A 25,940-nucleotide genomic window follows, 5' to 3' on the forward strand; every position below is an offset into this window, starting at 1 on the left:
GGCTATAAAAGTAATCAGTGGGCCCTGCTGGCTGGAAGTAATTGACTGTAGAGGGAAGCTGGCTACCACAGCGTCTGCGCTCTCCGAATCTGTTTCAGACCGAGGCTCATCTAATGACACCTGCTGCCCCAGGCCAGCAGAGGGCAGGGAAGTATGGATGGTTGTCTGTGTGTTTCTCTTCACTCCAAGGTTCCAGGGTGTTCCTGGTGGCGGAACCCTTGGCCAGGTGGGGAAGCTGAGAGACGGCATGGCAGAGGGGTTCTGCACGTGGCTCTGGCACCCACTGCCTGCGCCAGATTCCAGCTCTGCCTATCTAGAACCGTGAACCTCGGACAGGGGACTTGGGCTCTCGGTGCCTCAGTTTCCTCATTTTGAAGCAATGATAATGGTTCCACCTCATGAGATTGATGTAAGGATTAAATGAGTTAAGACACAAAAAGCACTTGCAAGAGTTCCCAACGTGTATAAAGCCCTCCACAAACATCAGCTTCTGTTATTTATTCCTGACCCTTGCCTTCTTCCTCCTTCCTCCGTGGACACGGGAGTCCCGTGGATATACTGGAATATTTTAACCAAATCCCCTGTTGATGGACGTGAGGTTGGGTCCAGTCTTCTGTGATCACACATGCTGCATTGAATAACATGTGGCTTTGTATACCAACCCTACACCCCACAGCATGTTCCCCTAAGATTTGTGAACCTCATGATAACCTTGGCTCTGGACTTCTTTCCTGGGGCCTGCAGAATGAAGAGAGACATTGGGCACAAGGCCAGGCCTGGCCTGGAACGTAGACAGGCCTGTGGGGTGGGGCTGGAGGCAGGTCCGGCTCTCCCCAAGCTAGGCAGGACAGATTCCTCCCGTGCCCCTCAGGCAAGTAAAGCACCAATGGGTGAGTTTCCAGAATGTTGGGGGCCAGGACCCTCCAGCCTCCAGTTCCTGGCAAATTCCCTATTGAGGTCTGGAGACAGGGTGTCTGTACTATGCCAATTCTGCCTGACCTTTGAGATCCTCTTCCTCTAGGAAGCTTTCTGGAATCTCTCCTCCAACACCTTTGGTGTCCCTGCCACCCATGCTATCTAGCTCCCTTTGTGCGGGGCAGAACATGTGATGATGGAGAAGCTGAACTGTGGGTGGAGTTTGGTCCTGACTCCCTAGGGCTTCCACCCAACTAACCCCTGAGCCTCCATGTCCTCATCTGTACAAGCAGGATAATAATAATAATAATGGTGACAACCTCACAGGAAGGCCTTGTGAGGTCTCAGTGACACAACACATGTAGGGCGCTTGACCCTGTGTCCAGCATGGAAAATACAAGCCAGTGTTAGAAACACCACGTCCACAGGAGCTCTGGGCCTGTTCTCACCAGCTGGGCTGTAGGTACTTGTCGGCAGCAGGGTCTGATTTGGCAGCAGAGAATAAAGGCTAGGGCGGCAGACTTACCTGTGCGGCACGGGGCAAATTATATTCTCTCTGAACTCAGTTTTCTCTTGGTCTTAATAATACATGTTAGGCAGGGCTGTTGTGAGAGTTGAATGAGGAAAAGTACATAATGTGTTAAATCTAGCAAATGCTCAACAAATGGTATCAGTGTTGATATTCATAATGGCTTCCCAGTGCTGCTGTAACAACAACAAAAAACACACAAATTGGTGGCTTAGAAGAGCAGATATTTATTGTCTCAGAGTTATGGAGGCTAGGAGTCTGAAATCAGGGTGTTGATGGTGTTGATTCCTTCCGAGGCTCTGAGGGAGAACCTGGTCCATGCCTCTCTCCCAGCTTCTGGAGATGCCAGCGATCCTTGGCGTTCCTTAACTTGTAGATCGCTCCAGTCTCTGCCTGCACTGCCACATGGTTGTCCTCCCTCTGTGTCTTTTTGTCTGAGTCTCTTCTCCTCTTTTGTAAGGACGTCAGCCATATTGGATTAGAACCCACTCTATTCCAGTATGACCTCATGTTAGCTGATAACATCTTCAAAGACCCCCTTTCCAAACAAGGCCACATTCACAGGTACTGGGGGTTAGGACTTCAACATATCTTTTTGAGGAACACAATTCAATCCATAATACTATTATTAATTATCAGTGTTGATAGTTGTAAGTATCCTCCCAGAGACTGGCACAGCGATATGCATGCAGTTGGTGCTTAGTGAATCCATTTGGATTAACTACCAGGGCCAGGTATGTTTGTTATAAAGTAAGATCTTGGCGGGGGGTGGGTCACGATGTTGATGGGAAAATAAAGGAAAAAAGCCCAATATGACCTTCCCTATATTCATATAGTCGGCTACCTCTTACCTCTGTGAGATAGTGGACCAGGCTTTTTTTTTTTCATCAATATTTGGTGCTGCCTTTATTTTATTTTTTAATAGACTTCATTTTTTAGAAGTGTTTTAGGTTTACAGAAAAATTGTGCAGAAAGTACAGATAGTTCCGTTTACCTCCTTCCCTCGCGTGGTCTCTCCTATTTACACCTTGCATTCCTGCAGTACGTTTGTTAACAATTGATGAGCCAATTTCCATGCATTATTATTCACTAAAATCCAGAGCTCACATTAAGAAATTCTGGTGGTAAGGGAAGGAGCAGGCTGTCTCATTAGGGGGAGAGCAATTGGGAGTATGTAGCAAGGTGTATATTAAGTTTTTGTGTGAGAGACTGACTTGATTTGTGAACTTTCACTTAAGGCACAACAAAAAGAAAGAAAGAAAGAAAGAAATTCTGGTGGCGTAGTGGTTAAGCACTTGGCTGTGGTTCAAACCCACCAGCCACTCTTCGGTGGAAAAGACCTGGCCATCTGCTCCTGTAAAGATTACAGCCTTGGAAACCCTATGGGGCAGTTCTACTCTGTCCTATAGGGTCACTTTGAGTCAGAATCCATTTGATGGCACCCAACAACATCGCTCACGTTAGGGTTCACTCTCTGTGTCATACAGCCCTATGGGTTTTGACAAATGCTTAGTGTCATGTTGGATCAGAGAAGAAAACCAGGGCCCAAGATGGGGAGAGCCTCGCCTCATGCCCACGGCAAGTCCTCGGCACAGCAGCCGCTGGCAGCCTCTCCTCCCAGCTCTCTTGCAGTGTTCTTTGCCCCGGCGCGGCTGTGCAGGGACCTGACCGCGAGGACCAGCCGGGTCCTTCCGTGGCCAGAGCCCTCCACATTGCTGACATTTTTGCATCTTGGAACAAAGGGTGAAGAAACTCAGATGAACTGTTCTTGTTTCCTGGTGGAAAAATACCCTTGACCCAGGGCGAGGAATCTTTGCTGCTGGATTATATCGGAAGTGCGGATTTGCCTTTTTTTGCCCTTCTCTCCCCAACCACCGCTTAGCAGCAGTGACTACAGAAAATCCAAATGAGGTAAATCCAGGCATGGCTTCAGGGTCGTTTGGGGGTATCCATGGTCCAGAGGGATCCCCACACCAGTGATGCTGGCCCTGGTGCCCTCCTTACCTGCCGTTGGACTTTATTCTTCTTCCCTGAAAGTGTTAACGAATGCATGAGCAGAAGTAACTGCTACCTTCCCCACACTGCTGACTGTGGTGGCCCCTGCACCGGATCTCAGAGCCACCCAAAAGCACTGGCATTGAGAAGTGGCCAGGTGTGGTCTGGTCAACCGAACTGGCATTGGCTTTGGAGTCAGATGGACCTGACTTTGTCCGTCCCTAACTAGTGTGTCCTTGGACATACTATTGCACCTCTGTGACCTCAGTTTCCTCATCTACGAAATGGGAATAAAGATTATCACAGTGAGCCTGAACAAGCTAGCACTTGGCACATACAGCCAGCCCTGGAGAGCAGGTTTTAAACCAGATAGATCAAGATTCGAATCTGGATCTGGCTACAAGTCCCTTAACTTCTCCACGTCTCCCTTTGCAAAATGGGATAATAATAATAATAGTATCTACCACTAAGGGTTGTTGTGAGGATTTAAAGGATTTCACACATGTGATACATTTATAAAAGTACCTGGTACAGAGTAACCACCAAATAAATATTGTTTGTTGTTGTTGTGTGCTGTTCTATTCGATTCCAAGGTGTCTACTTGTATATGACAGAGCAGAACTGCCCTGTACTTTTCCTACGCTGTCATCTTTACAGGAGCAGATTGTGAGGTCTTTCTTTCTCGGAGCCACCGGATGGGCTCAGACTGCTGACCTTCTGGTTAGCGCTTAACCATTGCACCACCAGGGCTCCAGTAAATAGATATTAGCTATTATGAATACAAGGAGCCCTGGTGGCACAGTGGTTAAGAGCTTGGCTCTTAACCAAAAGGTCAGCCGTTCGAATCCACCAGCTGCTCCTTGGAAACCCTATAGGGCAGTTCTACTCTGTCCTATAAAGTCGCTATGAGTCAGAATCGGCTTGATGGCAGTGAGTTTTTTTAGTTTTATTATGAATATAAGGAACCCTGGCAGTGCAGTAGTTAAGCGTTCAGCTGCTGACCAAAAGGTTGGCAGTTCAAATCCACCAGCTACTCTGCTGGAGAAAGATGTGGCAATCTGCCTCCGTAAAGATTACAGCCTTGGAAACCCAATAGTGTAGTTCTACTCTGTCCTATAGGGTCGCTATGAGTTGGAGTCACTTGATGGCCACTGGTTTGGTCTGTTATGAAGACTGGCCTTACCCCAGTATTTACTCAGCACTTTATTCCATTTTCCATTCAATCCTCTGAACCCTCACAAGGTGGGGCCAGGACTACCTCCAGGTGAACTGACTTGCCTGAGGTCACACAACTAGTAAATGGCACATCTGGGTTCAGACTCTGAAGCTGGCAAGATTTCTAACCCTCCGGTCTCATCCCAAGAGCTTGGAATCTGCTGTACTTTCTTGTCCCAGAATCCCAGGCATCTGAGATTCGCTCTTTCCTGGCCCACACTTCTCTCCAGACATATCTCTGCCAGAGCTGTAAAAAGAGAGAAAAAGAAACCTTGTCTTTACAGTGGCGAGCATGCGTTCGTTGTGTTCCCACTCTGGACCCAAATCTCCTGCCTGGCTCTCCCGTGGGTGGGAAACCAGGGTGAACGCCGTGCGTGTCAGAGCCCCTGAGCGTGCCAGAGGCTGGGCGTTTCATTCCTCACATCTGTTAACGTTTTGAGAGTCTTGCCTTGGAACTACAAATTGAAAAATGGTCCATTAGATGTGATTTATTCGTCATCAAGACTATGCTATTAAATCCTCGCAGAGCGATTCACCGTGGTCGTCGGGTCTGCGGGCTCTGATGCCTCTCCTGGTCCCGGGGAGGCCCTCGGAGGATGAAGCTGTTTCTTTGAGAGCGAGGAGGGACTAAGCCTGGCGGAGCGGAGTAGGCCTAACAGAGACACATGAGCACTGCTGCCAGCTGATGTACAACTTTTACATTTTAATGCGCCTGTGCCAGGGACGTGGAAATCACTTCTTCGCCTGGTGGGAGAGTGTGCAACTAGGGGCCTCTTGGAGCCATGAGTTCCATGTGGGGAAGAAAGCGTTGTAATTCCCGATGACTGGGACTTTGCGTACAGGAATAAGCTACTCTGTCAGCAGGGAGAGCTGAGATGCCTTTTCCTAGCTGGGGAGTGAGGTGGAGGCCCGTGGGGAGATCTGACAAAGCCAGGCTGCTGGGCTTGGCTGGGGGTAGCTGATAAGTGATAGGGGCCAGCCACATCTGAGACAGCGGACTCAGAGGGAGACAGAACAGTGCATCATCACAAAGCCAGGCTGCCTCCACCGACCACCTGGGCCTTAGACAGCCTCTCTGTAAAACAGAGATGGCGATAGAACTTGCCTCCAAGGGGTTTGTGAGGCTTCAGTGAGCTAGCGGCACAAAGTGAGTTCTCATTAAATGTGAGCCATTGCTGTGGTGATGATGGTGGGGTGGTGGGGGTTGCCTTGGTAGACAGAGAAGAGCAGAGCCAGGACTCAAGGCAGGAGTGGCGCTACCGCTTTCTAGCTGAGGATTTGGGCGAGGCTCCTAACTCGCCTGCTGTACAAGGGCAGAGCCTTCTTCTAACACCTGCCCTGTGGGGCAATTGGGAGTCATCCAGGAGACCCGGCCACTAGCAAACCCATGGGGTACAGATATTGGTTGTTACCCAGCCTAGGTGGTCCATGCACCCCAGCATCATGAGAAGCTGCAGGATCAGTGGAAGTGGGAGTGGGCGGGGGGAACCAGGAGGGACTCTGGGGTTACCCACAAACCTCCCATTGCTACAGGTGTGCTGTCCGTGAGCTGGCAGCCAGCCTCCACATTTGTGGAGATCAAGGTTCTGTCTTCACACCCCATACTAAGGAGTGAGGGATAGACAGACAGTGGCCACATGGCCCTGTGAGCCTTCTGCCCACAGGACTCTAGCCTGGGATGGATGGGAGGACGTGTACCTCCATCAGCAGTCAGGCCCGGGAGGGGTGTGGGAAAGGTGTCCAGCCTGAGACCAGCCTCTGGTTCACACAGACGTCATATTTGTCCAGGCTCCCAGGTGCTCTGATGTGCACCCAGGTTGAACACTTGTTCTCCTGATTCGGGGTCTATCATCTGTTACAATGTGGGGGCTGAAGCCTGCCCCCTTCCCTTTGCCCATTGCCCCCAGGTCTGACCGCCAAGGGAGCATGGCCAGGCGTGGTTCTCTTGCCAGCTGGCTGTAGCTCTTCCACGAGGGTCAGTTTCTGAGGCTATCAGATGCTGTGGGTTTCCGTCTGTTTGTCCCCACAGCACTAAGCCCAGCCAGCTTTTAGGCAACAGCAGCCCCACCATAAACATAATCTACGAACAAGGGTCAGTAGAGCCCAGCATGGGGGTGGCAGGCAAAGTTCGAGGGTGCTGGGTGCCCCTGCCATGTCTCCTCCTCATGCCCCGGGCCTCTGCTGGCTTCTCCCTCAGAGGCAGCTCTGAGCACTGGCCCTCGAAGCCCCAGGAGAAATGGCCTAGGAAAAGTTAGGACAGAGGTGGGGCTTTGCCTCTGGTGTGGGCCCTTCCTGGGGGACAGCCAGGAGCTTGGTAGCTGCTCAGTGAGGGCTCTTCATGGCCTGAGTCCACCTACCCTTGGGTCTGTGATCTTCTCACCACTCTAGCCCGTGGGCATTTTCCTTCTACCACCTATCCATAGCTCATTCATTTTTTCCATTCTCACTACAAACCTGCAAGGTATTGTTGTAAGGTGCTGTCAAGTCTGTTCCAACTCATTGTGACCCCATGCACAACAGAAAGAAACGTTGCCTGGTCCTGTGCCAGCCTCATAATTGTTGTTATGTTTGAGCCCATTGTTGCAGCCACTTTGTCAGTCCATCTTGTTGAAGGTCTTCCTTTTTTTTGCTGACCTGTTTTTAGGTGAGGTGCACACAGAAAGGCTAATTGGTCCAAGAGCCTAGAGCAAAAGAGGGGCTGTATCTGTTCTCTATTGCTGAATAACAAATTACCCCCAAATTTAGTGACTTAAAGCCATAGACGTTTGCTTTCCTGGTTTCTGTGGGCTAGGAATTGGGCCTAGCTTAGCTGGCCCTCTGCCCCAGGGTCTCTCACGGGCTATAGTGAAGGTGCTAGTTAGGGCTGTGATCATCTCAAGGACTGGCTGGGGCAGGATCCACTCACAAGCTCACTCAGTGGTGCTTGCAGCATTCAGTTTCTCGTGGCTATTGGACTGAGAGCCTCAGTTCCTGGCCGGCTGTTGGCTGAAGGCCGCCCTCAGTTCCTTGCCACGTGGCTTTCTCCAGCGCCGCACCTTGTTTCATCAAATGAGCAAACCAAGAAGGTGAGAGAGAGAAAAGAGGACAAGCAAGTCAGGAGTCCCAGTCTTTGGTAACCTAATCTTGGTGGTGACATTCTATCACCTTTGCCTTGTTTTATTCATTGGAATAGTCTTTAGGTCCAGCTTCCACTCGAGGGGAGGGGATTACACACGGTGTGAACACCAGGAGGCGGGGTCATTGGGGGCCATCAGATGTTGTCTTCCATGAGGGCAGAGCCAGGGTTTGAACTCAGTTGGGTCTGACTTCAGAGCCCATCCTCCCCATGAAGCAAAGAGCCTCGTCCTTCCTCCTTGATCCCAGGACCAGTCACCTTCTGCCTCCAGCCACCACTGAGACTCAGAAATTAACTGCACATTGGCTTACTCGGTGGAGATCGGCTGAGCACCTACTACATTCAGGCCCAGGACTGAGCAAGACAGGCGAGGGTCCCACCGTTGGGGTGACTGCTGTGGGGGCTGCACATGTGCTCACCCTCCCAAGCGTGTGTGCAGGGAAAAAGGCTTTGCTTTATTTTCTATAACTGATCAGATAATTCTCACAAACTTCAGTCATAGGACAATGAGAAAAGAAAAAAGCAAAAAACTAGATTTAGTCTAATCTGGTGAATTTACTACTCAGATGCAATACTTTAGCCTTTAGGTCATGCTCAGTTTTAAATTTCCTTTCGCTCCCTTTGTCCCTAGCTCCTCTCCAAGATGGCATCAGGAGGTGTGTTGATGATGTGACTTCCCGGTTGGGGGGAGAGTCGGGGTCTCCAGCCACATCCACTGCCAGGATTGCTGCTTGCCCTCCTGGCATTCACGGCTGAGCTGGGAGCTGGTACAACTCATGTTTTGGGCTCTCGGCCTGGGCAGGGCTTAGAGCTCTGCCTGGCTGACTTGTTTCCCCCTGGGCTCTGACTGGTCCTCCCGACTGCACCCCCGTCCTCTGCCTATGCTGTCTGGCCACTGCCAGCACCTGCTGCAGGGTCACCCTGCCCCACTCTAACCAGGTGCCCCCTCCTCCTTTGCCAGGCATGTGGGCCATGCAGGGACCCAGCATAGCCAGGGAAAGGGGAGCATCAGGGCTTCCTTTCAACCTGGCGCACCTCCAGGTCCCCCGCCCTAAGCTGGTGGGAGTGGTATTGATTCAGCTTTCTCCCCAGCCCCCAGAGGATCAGATCAACCCCCCTGCCTGTGGAGCTGGCTTCACTTGTATAAAACAGCAATAGCATAAAGAAGCAGCTTACACACAGAGTGCCTATTATATGCCAGGGACTATTCTAAGCATTCATACACATTCACTCGTTCAATTCTCATAGCACCATTATACAAATGAGGAAACTGAGGGACAGAGAAGTGAAATAAGTTGCCCAGGATCACAGAGCTAGTAAGTGGCAGAGCTGGGGTTTGAACCCAGGCGATCCCATCAGTCCCTGCTCTTCGCCCCCCACCCCACATGCTTTGGTCCTTTTTGGGTTGACACCGAGAACCAGGCAATTGGGACATTTGTGACAACTTTGGGTGATTTTCTTCTGTTTTTCTGTGCTATAAGCTCCTTTTGCCATGGATAGCAGGCCTTATGCTTCGGTGTCATGGGTAGAAGGAAAACCTCACTTTTGCTACAATTTGGGAAAAAGCCTAGAACCTGGGCAGCCTTTTCTATGTTAATTGGAAGCTAAGGGACCTTTTAAAAATGGTTTTCTCATTCAGTGCCTTTTAATCTTCTTGTCACACAGCAAAATCTATTTTGAGTACCAGGAACTGCGTATCGCCACGGTCCTCCTCTTTATTACTTCGGTACAAATCCAGATCTTCTCCTGGCAGGTGAATGCCTCAGGCCCAGGAGGGGAAAAATCAAGGCCCCAGATGTTCTCACTGTCATACTAGCCAAATCCTTCTTTGGTCCCCATTCTGGGTCCTGATGGGAAAAAGAAGGACGTGGAGTCTGCGTGTTAGGACTCTGCATTGCAAATGAATGAGCCCCAACTCATTCTGGCCTCCACAAGAAAGAGAATTCATTGGTTCACATCATTTAAAAGTCTAGGATTGGGTTTTGCCTCAGGTCTGGCTGGATCCAGCAGGGTGGGGGTGGGGTCTTAGGGCTGGTTTTCATGGACCTGGTTTGCAGGAGAATTCCTCAGCTGAACCAGTCATGGTGCCAGTAAGAATGTGGTAGTCCGATTGGGCTGTGTTCTAGTCCACTTTAACCGTGTGGGTGAAAAAGTAGTGAGGGATCATTCATCACAGGAAAGTTGTAGCACTGTTAGAAGAAAGAAGGTCAAATCAGCAGAGGTCTTCTGAAGTTTTCGGTGTTCCAATGAGATGCTGAGAATCTGAGCCATTTTAAGCTCTGAGGAAGCTTATGGAGCATCTAGGTTGGGGAGGCAAATATGTGACAACATACATACCATTCCTCTATTATTTCTCCTTCAATTCATGGCAGACATTGCTGGTCGATCACAGCACTCTTTCCTATTGAGCCCAAACACAGCCTCAGAACCCATCTCAACACTATACCCAAAGCAACCAGTATCCACCACTTGGTGTTGGAACATGACCCTATTTATAATTTCTGCTCTAAGCCAATGGGGCTAAGGAGACTGAAGCTCTGAAAGTCTGAGTGATTTCCCTGGTGTCACACAGGAACTTAGTGACAGAACCCTTGGAACTCCCGGCCAGTGTCTTTTCCTGTGGGATCCTGCCTGATTTGAGCAACAAGAGGAGGTCTGTCACTCAGTGGAGATTTCCACTCCAGACAGCTGCCACACAAGGAAAAGAATAGACTCAAGGTCAGAGGACAGGCAGAAGTCTCGGCCGCCGACTGGTGGCTCAGCAGACAGACAGGCAGGGCGACGCAATCAAACTATCTGTCCACCCGCAGAGGTTTCCGTCGGCTTTTTGATGCCCTGCCTTAAATACAGTAAAATCTAATAATGTGTTCTGCTAGGCCCGCATTCTCAAATAGGGGCTGATGCTGAAGTTATTCCATTCTGGGGAGAGGGGTGAGGGGGTGTCTTAGAGGGGAGAGCCAATGGCTGACAGCCAATCTAGGGAAGCCAGAACGTGGAGAGTAGGTCCTGCCATAGCTATTATTCTCCCCACTCAGCCTCACCCCATCAAATAGGTGCCAAGTAACTAGTGATTATTTGTTCTTAGAAAGGTACTGAAGGGGGTACCTTGACCTCAGTGAGCCTATTGTGACATATGTGATATGAACTTAATTTAATCATCATTTCAGTGAGCTGATGGGCTGTCTGTGTGCCTCCCACAAGGCCAAAAGCTTTACGCCTGGCCACCCCATGCACAATGAGATCGGGCTATTGTGATCCATAAGGTTTTAAATTTAGGAAGTAGCTCACCAGGCCATTCGTCTTAGTCCATCTTAGTCTGAAAGCTCTGCTGAAACCTGTTCAGCATCATAACAACACAAAACCCCCACTGACAGATGGGTGGTGGCTCTGCATGAGGTGCATGGGCTAGGGATTGAACCTGGGTCTCCCGCATGGAAGGCAAGATTTCTACCACTTAACTACCAATGCCCCCAAGAGCTTTACATGCATGTCTTTATTAATAGTTATATAACAACCATATGAAGTCGGTGGAATGATTCCCTATGAACAGATGCTGAAATGGAAACTTGGAAAGGAGGAGTAGCACTACTCTGGGCTACATGGTAAAGGTGGAGCCAGGCTCCAAACCCAGCTAAGCCTGACTCTGGTTCTTATCCACGTGGCAGACACTGGAAGTGGAATAGACTGACACAGTTCCCTATGTGAGTCACCTGACAGCCAGTAAACACCTCTGGAGGCTTGGTGGTTAAGCACTTGGCTGCTAACAGAAGGGTTGGCAGTTCAAACACACCAGCCGCTCTGCAGAAGAAAGATGTGGCAGTCTAATTCTGTAGAGATTACAGCCTTGGAAACCCTGTGGGGCAGTTCTGCTGTCCTATGGGGTCTCTCGGAGTTGGAATCGTCGCAACAGCAGTCGGTTTTTTGGGTAATAGCTCTGTGCTAGGTGCTGGGTGGGATTAGAGAAGCACTCAGGAACCCTGCCCTCAGGTCACTCCCAGACAGGACAGGGTGTGCACTGGTGAAAACGCAGCTTCTGATGCTGAATAACGGAAATCAGTGCTTGTCCTAACCCACTCAGTTGAGCTCCTGGCCCATAAACAATTTGCACTTTGCAGTTTGAAAACTTGGTCAGCTCGACGGCACATGACAACAACAAGAGTCTAATCCAAGCCCCTGTTTGTACGGAGGAGCAAACTGAGGCTTAGAAAGTCACCCAGCTAGGAAGAAGGACCTGGTGATCTACTTCTAAAAAAAAAAAAAATTGGCCAGAGAAAACCTTATGAATAGCAGTGAAACATTGTCTGATGTAGTGCTGGAAGATGAGCCCCCCAGGTTGGAAGGCACTCAAACGATGGCTGAGGGAGAGCTGCCTCCTCAAAGTAGAGTTGACCTTTATGACGTGGATGGAGTAAAGCTTTCAGAACCTTCATTTGCTGGTGTGCCTCTACCCAAAATGAGAAGAAATAGTACAAACGTCCATTAATAATCAGAGCATGGAACGTATGAAGTATGAATCTAGGATAACTGGAAGTAAAAAATGAAATGGAATGCTTGAAGATCAATATCCTAGGCATTAGTGAGCTGAAATGGACTGATATTGACCATTTCGAATTGGACAATAAGATGGTCTACTGTGCCAGGAATGAAAAATCGAAGAGGAACAGCATCGCCTTCATTGTCAAAAAGAACATTTCAAGATCTATCCTGAAGTACAACGCTGTCAGTGACAGGATAGTATCCATACGCCTACAAGGAAGACCAGTTAATACAACTGTAATTCAGATTTACACACCAACCGCTAATGCCAAAGATGAAGAAATTGAAGATTTTTACCAACTTCTGCAGTCTGAAATTGATCAAACATGCAATCAAGGTGCATTGATAATTAATGGTGATTGGAATGTGAAAGTTGGAAACAAAGAAGAAAGATCAGTAGTGGAAAATACGGCCTTGGTGACAGAAACCACACCAGAGATTGCATGATAGCATTTTGCAAAACCAATGACCTATTCATTGGAAATACCTTTTTTCAACAACATAAACAGTGACTATACACGTGGACCTCCCCATGTGGAATACACCGGAATCAAATCTACTACATTCTGTGGAAAGAGACAATAGAGAAGCTCAATATCATTAGTCAGAAAGAAGCCAGGGGCAGACTGTGGAGCAGACCATCAATTGCTCATATGTAAGTTCAGGCTGAAGCTGAAGAAAATTAAAACAAGTCCACAAGAGCCAAAGTAATTTAGAAACCATCCTGAGAATAGATTTGACACTTCGAACAGTAATGACCGAAGACCAGACAAGTTGTGGGGTGACATCAAGGACATCAAACATGAAGAAAACAAAATGCCATTAAAAAGACAGGAAAGAAAGAAAAGCATCAAGATGGATGTCAGAAGAGATTCTGAAACTTGATCTTGAACATAGAACAGCTAAAGTGAATGGAAGAAACGAAGTAAAAGAGCTGAACAGAAGATCTCAAAGGGTGGCTTGAAAAGACAAAGTAAAGCGCTATGATGAAATGTGCAGAGACCTGGAGTTAGAAAACAAAAAGCGAAGAACATGATCGGCATTTCTCAAGCTGAAAGAACTGAAGAAAAAATTTAAGCCTCGAGTTGCAATATTGAAGGATTTTATGGGCAAAATATTGAATGACAGGAAGCATCAAAAGAAGGTGGAAGGAATACACAGTTACTGTACCAAAAAGAATTGATTTATGTTCAGCCATCTCAGAAGGTAGCATATGATCAAGAACCGATGGTACTGAAGAAAGAAGTCCAAGCTGCGCTGAAAGCATTGGCAAAAATCTAGGCTTCAGGAATTGATAGAATACCGACTAAGATGTTTCAACAAATGGATGCAGTGCTGGAAGCACTCACTCGCCTATGTCAAGACAGCCACCTAGTTAACCAACTGGAAAAGATCCACATTTATGTCCATTCGAAAGAAAGGTCATCCAACAGAATGCAGAAAATATTGAACAATATCACTAATATCACAAGTAAAATTTTGCTGAAGATCATTCAAAAACTGTTGCAGCTGTGTATTGACAGCGAACTGCCAGAAATTTAAGCCTAATTCAGAAGAGGACATGAAATGAGGGATATCATTGCTGATGCCAGATGGATCTCGGTTGAAAGCAGAGAATACCAGAAAGATGTTTACTTGTGTTTTATTGACTATGCAAAGGCATTCGACTGTGTGGATCATAACAAATTATGGATAACATTGCAAAGAATGGGAATTCCAGAACGCCTAATTGTGCTTGGGAGGAACCTGTATGTAGACCAAGAGGCAGCCGTTGGACAGAACAAGGGGATACTATGGGGTTTAAAGTCAGGAAAGGTGTGTGTCAGGCTTGTATCCTTTCACCATACTTACTCAATCTGTATGCTGAGTAAATAATCTGAGAAGCTGGACTATATGAAGAAGAATGGGGCATCAGGATTGGAAGAAGACTCATTAACAACCTGTGTTATGCAGATGACACAACCCTGCTTGCTGAAAGTGGAGTGGACTTGAAGCACTTACGATGAAGATCAAAGACTACAGTCTTCAGTAAGGATTGCACCTCATCATGAAGGACACAGAAATCCTCATGATTGGACCAATAAACAACAGCATGATAAATGGAGAAACTATTAAAGTTGTCAAGGATTTCATTTTACTTGGATCCACAATCAATACCCATGGAAGCAGCAGTCAAGAAATTAACCGCATACTGCTGCTGCAAAAGACCCCTTTAAAAAGCAAAGCTGTCACTTTGAGGACTAAGGTATGCCTGACCGAAGCCATGGTATTTTCAGTCGCCTCATATGCATGTGAAAGCTGGACAATGAATAAGGAAGACCGAAGAGGAATTGATGCCTTTGAATTATGGTGTTGGCAACATGGACTGACAGGAGAACAAACAAATCTTTCTTGGAAGAAGTACAGCCAGAATGCTCCTTAGAAGCAAGGATGGCAAGACTATGTCTCACATGCTTTGGACATGTTATTAGAAGGGACCAGTCTTTGGACAAGTAGAGGGCAGTGAAAAAGAGGAAGACCCTCAACAAGAGTGACACAGTGGCTGCAACAATGAGCTCAAACATAAGAATGATTGTGAGGATTGCACAAGACCAGGCAGTATTTTGTTCTTTGTACACAGGGTCACTATGAGTCAGAACCAACTCACGGCACCTAACCACAACTACCACAAAGTCACCCAGGTAGTAAGCAGGGGCCAGGACTCGAATCCACAGCTGGTTGCCAGTCCAGTCCTCTCTCCTCGTCCGAAGACTCCCTTGTGGGGCCCACAAGGAACCAGGTAAGCCAACTGGTGGAAGACATGGGGGGGTGCAGGGGGGCACATGGGAGGGTAGTCCTGGGGACAGAGGGCACCGAGAGTGGCTGGCTCGAGAAGGCCGCCACCTTGGGGTGCTTGCCTTGGTGCCTGCAACAGCTCTCCAGGAGTGGATTGCCCACCTGGGTTCAGAGCCAGCCCTGCCCCCCGCCACTGGCCATGTGGCCTTGTGCCTGTTGTCAGCCCCTTCCTCAAAGCATTGTCCTAGTCCCTAAAATGAAATCATAAAACAGCCCAGGGTCTGCCCCTTAGTAAGCACCTAATTTCACAGATGTGCCTAACTATTATTGCTTATTTATTTCCATCTGGAGGCCTTACTTCTAATTCTGTGTTTCAGCTTTGTTCTTCTGCATGCCTTCTTTGGGGGTCTGGCCCTAGTCAAAAGCCCTGCCTGATGACAAACACAGATGCTCCCAGGTAGTCTGGGACATGCCCACGCCTCCGGTGGGTCTGGCAGAGGCTGGAGGGAGAGTCAAGTGTGCAGCGAATCCTTTCCTCATCAGCGGTCAGCTTCTTGGCGTCTCTGAGGGATGTCTGGAAGGGCTGCTGATTACAGAACCAGCTGGAAGGGAAATGCGAGGGCAGATGCGTCCACAGCACATGGTCATCTGCCCGGCTGCACTGCAATGTCCTGGAAAAGACCTATACTTGGAAGTCATCAGACCCAGGTTTAGGTCCCAGCGCCACTAACCACTGCTAAGCCTCTTTGCCTCAATGAGACTCAGTTTACCCTGGTAGTGCCCTCAATACTGGGTCACTGCCTGGTGAATGAGTGCCTCCAGAAGGGCTTCAGAAAGCGCTAGTGGACTCTGATCTTCAGACAAGCTCAGGCACAGAAAAGTGAGGTGATTTGTCTAAAGTCACACAGCTAAGGAAATGACAGCATTAGGATTTGAACCTGGGTCTGGCTCCAAAGTGGGGTGCTTTGGACATGTCGCTGGGCTCCCCATATTTGTCCCTGTTTTGGGCTGAACTCACTGTGGACAGCAGCTGTACTGTGGGAGCCCAGGGGAAATGGAAGACATATCTGCCCTAGCCCTAGCTCTCCACTTCTCTCCCAGGACCCTGACCTGCCCTTCTGCCTCAGGAGTTCCTGGCTTCACCCTTTGTCCAGGACCTTCAGAGAGTGACAGCGAGAGACTCTGATAATAGTGGTTCTGAGGCTGAGAAGGGTTCGTCAGGAGGACAGTGTGTTCCTAAGTCCTAACTTCTTTGTCATCTCCTCAGAGTGCCTCAGTCCAGGGAAGGGGAATTTGTCCCTTGGGACATGCAGGAACACTGCTTTGAGTCCTCAGCTCTTCCAAACAGCTGTGGTTTGGTGAGGTCTGTTTGGGTTCTAAGGAACAGAAATCTACCCTAACAATTTCAGGTAAAAAAGGAATGCATTATGAGGTTATAGCGATGTTCCTTTTGGTTGTAAAACAGAATGAAACGAAACAAAAAAAACCCCAGAAACCCCAATGAAACTAACTTGAAAAAAGATTTGTTGGCTCACATAACTATTAAGGCTGGTGATAGGGTAAGGTTCAGGTAAAGCTTGATCCAGCGGCCACTTGACACTGTCATTAGGATCCAGGGTTCCTCAGAACAATATTAAGAACACTTCCCCTCTTCAACATATGTCTGTATACATGTCTCTCCAGAACGGTTACTGCAACCCCAAGTCTATGACCTTTCAGCTTAAGTATCTGTACCACCAACTGGCATGTCTCTTTGTTCACATTCCTGAGGAAGGGAATCTGATCTCCAGGCTCATCCTTTTAGGTCTAGCTCCAGAGGCTATATGACTGTTGCCAGCGAATGGATGGTTCCTCCCAGGTTCAGTGTCCAAGGCTTGTTCAGTCTTCAGTGGCCAGACCGTGTGGGTCACATGCCTGCTCCCACCTCAGTGGAGGCAGGATGTCTGAAAGGGGGTCACCGGGCAGGTCAGTCACTCCAATACTTTCCCAGAGAAGTAGAGACTCAGCCAGTGAGGGTTTTCTACTCCAGTCCCCAAAGACCCGGCCATTCCACCTTGGTCTAAAGACTACCTGAGAGTCTTATATTTTTCTTTGTTTGTAATTTTAGGAAAATCTTAAGTTTGGTTCTGGTAAGAATTTTGTTGCTTAAGTATTTCCTGAGGCTCTTTCTGGTTCATTCAGGAGGAGAACCTCGGACTTGGATCCAGGAAATGGCTTTGATAAATCAGCCAATAACCGTGAGTGTTCACCATCCAGTGGGAAGCCCCAGGGCCATTTTCAGATGGCGGCTAGCAGGCAGAAAGACTTTTCCTTCAAACAAGCCCTGCATTATTTTATTACTTTCATACCAGGAAAAAGGTTGATCTTCAAAACAATGCACCCACGTCATCCATTGGGCTGGAAGAACTTGTTTGGCCAAATTTAGAACCTCCAGAAGGTCAGAGAGAATAAATTTAGAACAGAACTCTGAACCTTTGGGCCCAGCAGTTCCCTTTGGCACTGCACACTTGAGTTTGGAAGAATTTCCCCTCTGGCTCCTGGGGCATCAGAATTCTTGCAATATAAGAAACATAGCCTTTGAGTGTAAGACCTGGGATCTAAGTCTGTCCTCACCATTTATGACATATGTGACTCTGGGAACATGTTTAACCTCTCTGAGCTTCAGTTTCCTCACATGTTAAAAAAAAAAGGGAGGGTGGGTGGGGAGTAATAATAATATCTACCCCAAAGGATGTTACAAAGATTGATTGAGATTTTTGTGGAGAGTCCTTAGCCTGTGTTTGATATATTGTAAGCACTCAATGGACGATAGCTAATAAAACCAACATAAGAAAAATAGTGGGTGAATTAAAAAAATGCAAATTAAAGGATGAAATGTCATTTTTTACGATCAAACTGGCAACAACTAAAGGTGCTAATCCTCAGTGCAGCTGGGATGTGGTGAGATGGTTTGTCTCATCCAAACCTGTGGGTAACCTTTCCGAAAACAAATCGTAGTGCTAAGTATGATGCATTGACACCTTTGAAGGGTTCATACCATTTGACCCAGTAATTCCACTACCAGGTATTTATCCTAAAGGCAGAACCTCAACTACAGACCAATATATGAGTCTAGAGAATGTTCATCACAGCACTCTATAATATTGTTGGAACAGCTTCTATTTCTATCCACAGGGAAGAGTTAAAAAATGACATTGGTATAGCCCTACAATGGAATATTTTGCAGTCACTAAAATCGCACATGAAAAAAGCTTGGTGAAATGGGAAAGTGTATATGCTATACTGTCTCACGAAACAGAAGGTACAAACATTGTATGTAAAAATAACATTATTGTTGTTAGTTGCCTCAAGTTGACTCCAAATCTTGGCGACCTTATGTACAGCAGAACGAAATGCCCAGTCCTTTGTCATCTCCATAATCATTGGTATGTTTGAGTCCATTTTGTGGCTAGCATGTCAATCCATCTCCTTGAGGGTTTCCATTGTTTTCGATGACCCTCTACCAAAACATGATGTCCTTTTCTAGCGATTTGGTATTTCCTGATGATATCTCCAAAGTAAGCAAGCTGAAGTCTTGGCATCCTTGTTTCTGAGGAGCATTCTGGTTTTATCTCTTCTAAGACAGATTTTTTTGTTCTTCTGGCAGTCCATGATGTATTCAAAATTGTTTGCCAGCACTACAATTCGAATGCATCAGTTCTTCATCTGTCTTCTTTTATCATTGTTCAGCTTTCACATGCATATGAAGTGAAAAATAACCATAGCTATCATTTATTGAGCACTTACTATGTACTGGAAACTCTGCTAAACTCTGTATATACTTTCTCTCGTTTACTCCTCCCAACAACCCAAAGAGGTGGGCACTATTATTACCCCATTTTACAGATGAAGAAACAGAGGTTCCAAGTGGTGACATGACTCTCAGGGCCACGTAGCTAATAAGTGGCAGAGCTGGGATTCAAACCCTGGTCTCTAGGCTTCAAAGAGCAGAAAAAGAATGGAAGGAACAACTGTGCACTAAAGGTTAATCACGGCCCCCTGGGAGGAGTAAGGGTGTCTTTTATTTTCTCCCTCATATTAGTCTTCACTCTTTTTCCCAAACCAGGAGAAAGAAAAAAAAAAAAGAAGGCAGCATATCAGTGTGTTAGATAAAAAGATAAGGAAAGAAGCAATTGCCTCTTGCAATCAAGCATCTTTGAAGACAAAACATCAAGGTCTTGTGCCTCTTGCCACGAAGTCCGTTTGTCTCCTTTTTTTTGTTTGAAGAAGAGCAGAGTGCCCTGACTGTGTCTTCTGGGCTGATTGTGTAATAACTGGAGTGTGCACTGTGGACACACACACACACACACAGAGCCCGTGCCGCCTGAGACAGGGGAGAGACAAAAACCAGAGGTAGCCAAAACTCTGTTAGATCGATGCAGACTGTTACAGGCGCAGCTTTCCAAAAAAGCAGAGCTCAGTGAAATAAATATTTTTCCTGTGAGAAGAGGCTTAAACCGGCAATCTTAACAACCCCCAATTCATTCCAGATCCACTCGGAGTGGCTGGCGTCGCTGCGGCCATCTTGATGTACTTAGGACCACTTAGTAACTTCAGCCTGCTTGTGTGTCTGCCTGGTTTCTCCCACTTGGCAGTGTGCTGGGGACGCTGGGTAGGAGGGCAAGAAGGAGCCTGTCCCTGGGGAATGCTCTCCCCACTCCTCCTGAACTCCCTACAACTCCCGGGGACCCCCAGCTTTCTTTTCCTAGTAAGCTACCACTATTCGACCTCACCTGGAGGCCTGAGAATTCAGCCTCGTTTCTTGGTGAAGGCTCCGTTCGCCTAGTCCTGGAGACAATCTGCAGCAAGGGTTTGGAACTGGGGACTCAGAAAACATGTACGGAGGAAGTCTGGGTTGTCTCAGACATGGGGAGCTTCACTAAGCCAAAACCAAACCTGTTGCCGTCAAGTCGATTCCGACTCATAGCGATCCTATAGGACAGAGTAGAACTACCCCGCAGAGCTTCCAAGGAGCACCTGGTGGATTCGAATCGCCAGACTTTTGGTTAGCAGCCGTAACTCTTAACCACTATGCCACCAGGGTTTCCGGAGCATCACTAGCAGGACAGAAATCCATGGATAGATTGATTCATTTACTTGCCCCCTCAACCATTGTGTATCAAGCCACCTCAAAGTGTAAGATGTGGTACAAAGCTAGTATAAAATGTGTTACCCGAGTGTGTTCCACCCAGGACACAGAGATTCATTCACTCACTCACTCACTCATTCATTCAGAGGATATCTACTGAGTGCCTTCTACTTGCCAGGCACTTTTGTAGTAGTGCTGGGGATTCAGCAGTGAATCAAACAGGCAAAAATCCTGCCCTCCTAGAGCTTGCATTCTACTGGGGGAGACAGACAATAGACAAGGAAGATACAGTGCATAGCATGTCAGACAATGTTAGATGCCAAAGAGAAAAATACAGCTGGGATGTGGGACTTGAAGATGAGGCTCCAGGGGTGGTCACACTTAATAAGGGGCCAGGAAAGACCTGTTGAGAAGGTGATATTTGCGTCTCAACCTGCAGGAGGTCAGGGGGAGATGATTTTAGGAGGCATGCAGGCCTCACCAGTGAGAACATAGTCCCTTTCCAATTAGCTTTTTGTTTTGGTTATGCCAGTGAAAGTCCCCATTGCTGGTATGTCTTTCACGCTCTGTACCAGTTGCCATCCAGTCAACTCATAGTGACCCCACGTATGCCAGAGTAGAACTCTGCTTCATGGTTTTCAATGACTGATTTTTCAGAAGTTGATTGCCAGGCCTTTCTTCCAACCCTTAGGTTAGTAGATGACTGAATTAACCATGCGCACTACCCAGGTACTCCCTTTTTTGTTGTTGTTAGGTGCCTTCGAGTTGCCTCCGACTCACGTTGACCTCATGTATAACAGAAGGAAACGTTTCCCGGTCCCGTTCCATTTTCAGGATCTTTGGTATGTTTGAGTTCGTTATTGTGTCAATCTGTCTCATCAAGGGTTTCCCTTGTTTTCGCTGACCCTTTACCAAAACACGGTGTCCTTTCCTAGCGATTGGTCTTTCCTGATAATGTGTCCAAAGTAAGTGAGCCAAAGTCTCACCATCCTTGCTTCTAGGGAGCATTCTGGTTGTATTTCTGATTTGTTTGTTCTTCTGGAAGTCCATGGCATATTCAATACTCTTTGCCAACACTACAGTTCAAAAGTGTCAATTCTTCTGTTTTTCTTTTTCACTATCCAACTTTTGCATGCATACGAGGTGATTGAAAAGACCATGGCCTGGGTCAGGCGCACCTTAGACACTCCCTAAGACCCACTCATCTCCCCTCGGAAGCACGGAGGCCTTAGCAGGCAAGTGTGCCCACCTGGACTTTCACATGGCTGTGTGCTTGGAGTGACTATTTGGTAGTTATTATGTTGTTTTTTTGTGAAAAATGGTGCTGGCTTTTATTTACAGTGACAACTTAAGCGTTCTTTTAAAATATACTTTAAAAAATGAGTTAATTTAAAGAAACATATTATGTAACTTACAAAACAGGTGGTACTCACGTATAGGAAAAATGGTGTAGGTGGCAAATGAATGATTAAAATTTAGGACACACTAAAATAAAATAAAGGAAATGAAATAAATGCTCAGGGTATCAAAAGGCTAAAATCAAGGTGTTGGCAGGAATGTGTTCTTGTCTACAGGCTCTGGGGAAAAATCTGCTTCTGAGCTCATTCTTGTTATCGTAATTCAGTTTCATGTGGCTCTAGGACTGAGATCTTCATTTCGTTACTAGCTGTCAACTGGTGATTGCTCTCCGCTCCTAGAGGCCACCCACATTCCTTACCACGTGGGCCCTCCATCTTCAAACGCAGCAATGGAAACTGTTCCTCGTGCTGAATTTCTTTCATGCTTCGAACCTCTTTTGGCAGTAGAGACCAGGCCTGTTGAAGGGCTCACTTGATTAAGTCAGGCCTGCCCACGATGATCGTCCCTTTGCCATATAAGGTAACGCAATTATGAGAATGATATATCACTATATTCACATACTCAAAGGAGAAACGATTATGCAAGTGTGAGGCTCACTGGGGGGTCATTTTAGTATTCTGCCCACCACAGAGGGTCTTAGGCTCAATGATGATGATAACGATGAGAGTAATATCAATACTAGTACTTCCTGTCGTTTGTTTAGAGCTTTGCAGTTTTCAGGCTGCCTCTATCAATAATGCTTAACAGCAACGCTGTAAGGTATGTGCTTTTATCCCCATTTTACACATGAGGCCAGTGAGGCTCAGAGAACCAAACATCTCATTAACCTGCCTGCCTGGGGCTGGCGCCCAGATCTTCTGACCTCCTAGCCCAGGACTCTAGTACTCATAGACCCTCCTGCCACCCTTTAGGACCCTCGGACCTCAATACCACCTTTGGAAGGGGGCAAGGCATCTGTTTCCAGCCAGCCCAGCCCTGGGGAGCACTTCCCTGTAAACTCACCCCGTTGGGCCATCGGTTTTTACGGAAATTGCCACTGGGCTGAGTGGACCTCACCTCATTAAGCAGAAGGACCAATAATGCCTGGGGGTGGGGTGCAGAATCAAAACAGCATGTGTGCAGGAAGGGCCTGCTTGGCGGTGGCCCAGCCCCCGCCCCACAGGGGAGGCGTGGCAGCCAAAGCAGATGCCCTGGCAGAAGTGAGGGTCCCTGCTCACAGGGGAGAATGCACGGTGTAACTGTCCCCTCTTGTCCTGTGTCTCCACAGTGCTGGCTTTCTGTGTGGGGCTCGTATCCCCCAAGTGTCAGCGCCCTGGTGCCCAAATCCTCCAGACTGCTTCTGTCCTTCTCCTAAAACTGCCATCTCTTTCCTGCATAATTTTGTCCCATGCTGGACACTGCTCCAATTTTTCCGTCTGTCCTAAAATCTTGCTGACGCAAGGCTGCCGAGGAAGCAGATCTGAGGAGATACCTGCTGTGAGCCGCAACAAGAGAATCTGGCTGACTTAAGCTGAAGGGGTCCCCTGGAAGGCCCCTGGGGGCACTCCCTGAGTTGATGGAGCATCAAGAGAGCCAAGCCCAGAAATGGGCCCAAACCAAGGGGCTAGGAACCCAGGACTGGCTCAAGCAGATGGACAAAATCCAGTGTGTTCAGTTTTTCTGTGCTTTTGCTCCAGGTACCTATTCCAGGAGCTGGCATCTGGTTAGCCTGGCTTAGGTTGTTGGCCTCTCCTTGGTGAGTGGACGGTCGGGCTCTGGGTTAGAGAGAGAGAGTCTAGAGAATTTGGGGCAATGGGAACCCAGGGGGAGCTAAATTCTACACACCCCCATTTTAAGGCTTCATTGCCCACCCTCTAGGAATTTCACATCTCCACCCTCTTCTCTAGCTGTCAATTATTAACACCCACATTTCTGTTTTTTCTTCCACTGAGCAGTCTGGGGTCTCCTCCTCCATCCCACCTATGCTTGGGGCTGACCTTTGCACAGTGAAAAACCCATTAAGTTGCTGGGCAAGACGAAGTGTTTTCTACCCCAGGCCTCTAACTTTAGCAGCACAAAACAGTAGGAAAAGTTATAAATCATAGTTGTTTTTTTTCCTTTAACAAGGAGAAAAAGAGCAAGTTCTTACAACTGTAAGGTCAGATAACTTCAGTGGCTTCCATTTTATTGAGGAAGAAGCTGGGGCTCAGAGAGGATAAGTGACTTGTCCAAGGTCTCAAAGCTAAAAAGCGGCGAAGGATGGACTTGAACTTAGGCTTTTTGACCCCAAGCCTTATACTCATTGACCATTGTGCCGCACTGTCTCTCTGTGACTATGTGTCTCAGAGGTTATTGTTGTGTCTATAAATAGTTCAGAAATCTCAGTTGCCAGATGTAATTTTTCTTTTTCACGTGAGTTCAAAGTTTAGTACTATCCTTATCCTCATGGGAATTGCCTGTTCTGGTCACGTTTTCTGTAACATGGGCCTCTGTAAAGGGAGCCCTGTTTCTCTGGTGATTTCTATTACAAAATTGAGATACATTCCTACCTAAATCATCTCCCAGTAGACCCAAATCAGAATGTTTGACAAAGCAGAATTTGATCGATAAACAGCTTGTAGTACACAAACTGCTGAGCGTCTGCCTAGATGGAATGTTTTGCAACACTTTTGGAAACTCCAGGATTACAATTCCAGCACAAGCTGTTTATTTCAGGCTATTCAGCCACACGCATATCTCACATGCTTGGGAATCCACTGGCTTCACTCTGAGCACCAAGAATGGGACCTTTCTCTTCCTTTTGTGTGGGGCTTTTGCAGTGGCTAATAGAGCAGAGTTGAAATGCCTGGGGAGTCCACTAGGGGTCTTCTAATAGAAAATGGATTTAAGCCTAAAGATTCGTGAAATTGAAGGCTTTGGGTTCTAAAAATAAGCCTGTTCTTTGGAAGGAAATCCATTCTTCTTACAATCTGGCTTAACCATCTGACATAAAGATATTGCTCAGTCCTGAGAATGGGGCAAGAAAAGATCTGCAGGTATCTGACTTTTCCTGCCTCCCTCTCCAGACAACTTTCTGCCCCAGGAAGGCACTTGAGCTGAAGCCACAGCGTCTCTCTCCAACAGGCACCAGAGTAAAAAGGAAACCATCCTCATCTCACTGTCTAACGTAAAACCAGACCGGCAGGCCGGCCCGATTTGCCTTTTGTAAATTGTTTACCTCGGGAGGACCAGATGGCTCAGCTCTTGTTGAACCTTTGACTGTTTCCTGTCCTGTTAACAGCCCCTGTGAGCAAACAGACCCTGGTTCAGCAGCCCACGTGCCAGGGCAGGAGCCCCAAGACGGGCTGGCTTGGGGGGAGCCCTGGGGATTCCAGGAGGGTGACTCAGCAGGGGAAAGCACTGCGAGGCTGTGGGTCCACAACAAAAGCACAGCAGGCAGGATCTAGGCTGGGTACTGGTCACCGTGGAAGGGACTGAGCGCAACTGCGGTGGGGTGAGCTTGACTGCTGATCCCGCTGGGCTCCCCAATGCCCAGCCCCTCACCCGCCCTGGGGTCCTTCCAATGTGATTCTGGTCCATTCCACCCCCTCACCTCAGATGCTCCGCACCAACCTTCAAAATGTTGTTTGCAGGCCAGTGTTTCCCTCCTGCCTCTGCCTCTGCCTGGCTGTGTGGTAAGGTGACTGTGGATAAGCCACTTCTCCTCTGTGCGCCTCTGTAGGTCAGCTGTGAAAGGCGGTGCCCTGTCTGCTGGCCTGCCTCCCAGGCTGGGTGAGGATTGGAGGAATGGAGGAAACGGGGCAGACAGTGTCAAGGCTTTGGAGACCCTGTTGTAATTAATTTTGGGGGGCAGAAAGGAAGGACAATGGGTGCTCTTGCCTCACTAGGTGATGGGTAGAGACTGCACAGCTGTCTCTGTCTGGCGTCCATCCTTAGGTAGGTCCATCCACTCTGAACGAGGAACCAGGTCTCTCCAGAGGCAGCCACTTGCAGTAAGAGAATAAGAAATGAAGAAATACCCAACCCAGGCTATTAGAACAATTGCACATCATAAATGTTTGTATTAAGCGAATGCTTTTAACATAGACACATACCACCACCGCCTGCATGCAGACAGTAAGTTTTTTTTTTTTTTATTTCTGTGTACAGGAAAAGACTAGAAGGATTGATGCATTTATTTTAGCTGATAGAAAAATCACCTTTTTAGTGTCAAAATAACATCCCTCTAGAATTTTCAAGAAAACAGAGAGCCGCATGCTAGTTACTTTGATTGCTAGCTATGTGTCACTTGTAATCTGATTGGCTTGATTTTTTTTTTTTGAACCAGAGTCTTACATGCCCACGGTACAAAATTTAAAAGGGACAGAAAGGTGTGCAGTGAAAAGCGGGCCTCC

General features: G+C 47.6%; 1 protein-coding gene and 1 long non-coding RNA gene across 6 annotated transcripts in view; one reads left to right on the plus strand and one right to left on the minus strand.

Annotated features, from left to right (window-relative positions):
• Window positions 1–25,940, plus strand: part of RIPOR3 (RIPOR family member 3) — an 87,249-nt gene that overhangs the window by 9,630 nt on the left and 51,679 nt on the right. The window contains exons 1-2 of one of the 4 annotated variants that reach the window (XM_049870075.1): window positions 10,620–15,084; window positions 17,262–17,317. The exons of 2 other annotated variants lie outside the window; for them this stretch is intronic. In XM_049870075.1, the coding sequence (XP_049726032.1) occupies window positions 17,291–17,317 (27 nt within the window). In that variant the 5' untranslated portion in view covers window positions 10,620–15,084; window positions 17,262–17,290. Of the gene's footprint in view, window positions 1–10,619; window positions 15,085–17,261; window positions 17,318–20,962; window positions 21,051–25,940 lie in introns of those variants that run through there. One more of the 4 variants, XM_049870078.1, reaches the window with a different exon arrangement.
• LOC126067821 (uncharacterized) lies at window positions 1,648–25,258 on the minus strand. 2 transcript variants are annotated; one of them, XR_007515466.1, is made up of 3 exons: window positions 25,159–25,258; window positions 7,109–7,689; window positions 1,648–4,901 (listed from the first exon to the last, which is right to left on the minus strand). It is a non-coding gene; the product is annotated as an uncharacterized LOC126067821 (long non-coding RNA). The 2 variants fall into 2 exon arrangements; XR_007515467.1 differs by having other exon boundaries at window positions 25,139–25,258.

The sequence above is a fragment of the Elephas maximus genome, chromosome 25, assembly GCF_024166365.1.
Source record: "Elephas maximus indicus isolate mEleMax1 chromosome 25, mEleMax1 primary haplotype, whole genome shotgun sequence".
Taxonomy (NCBI): domain Eukaryota; kingdom Metazoa; phylum Chordata; class Mammalia; order Proboscidea; family Elephantidae; genus Elephas; species Elephas maximus.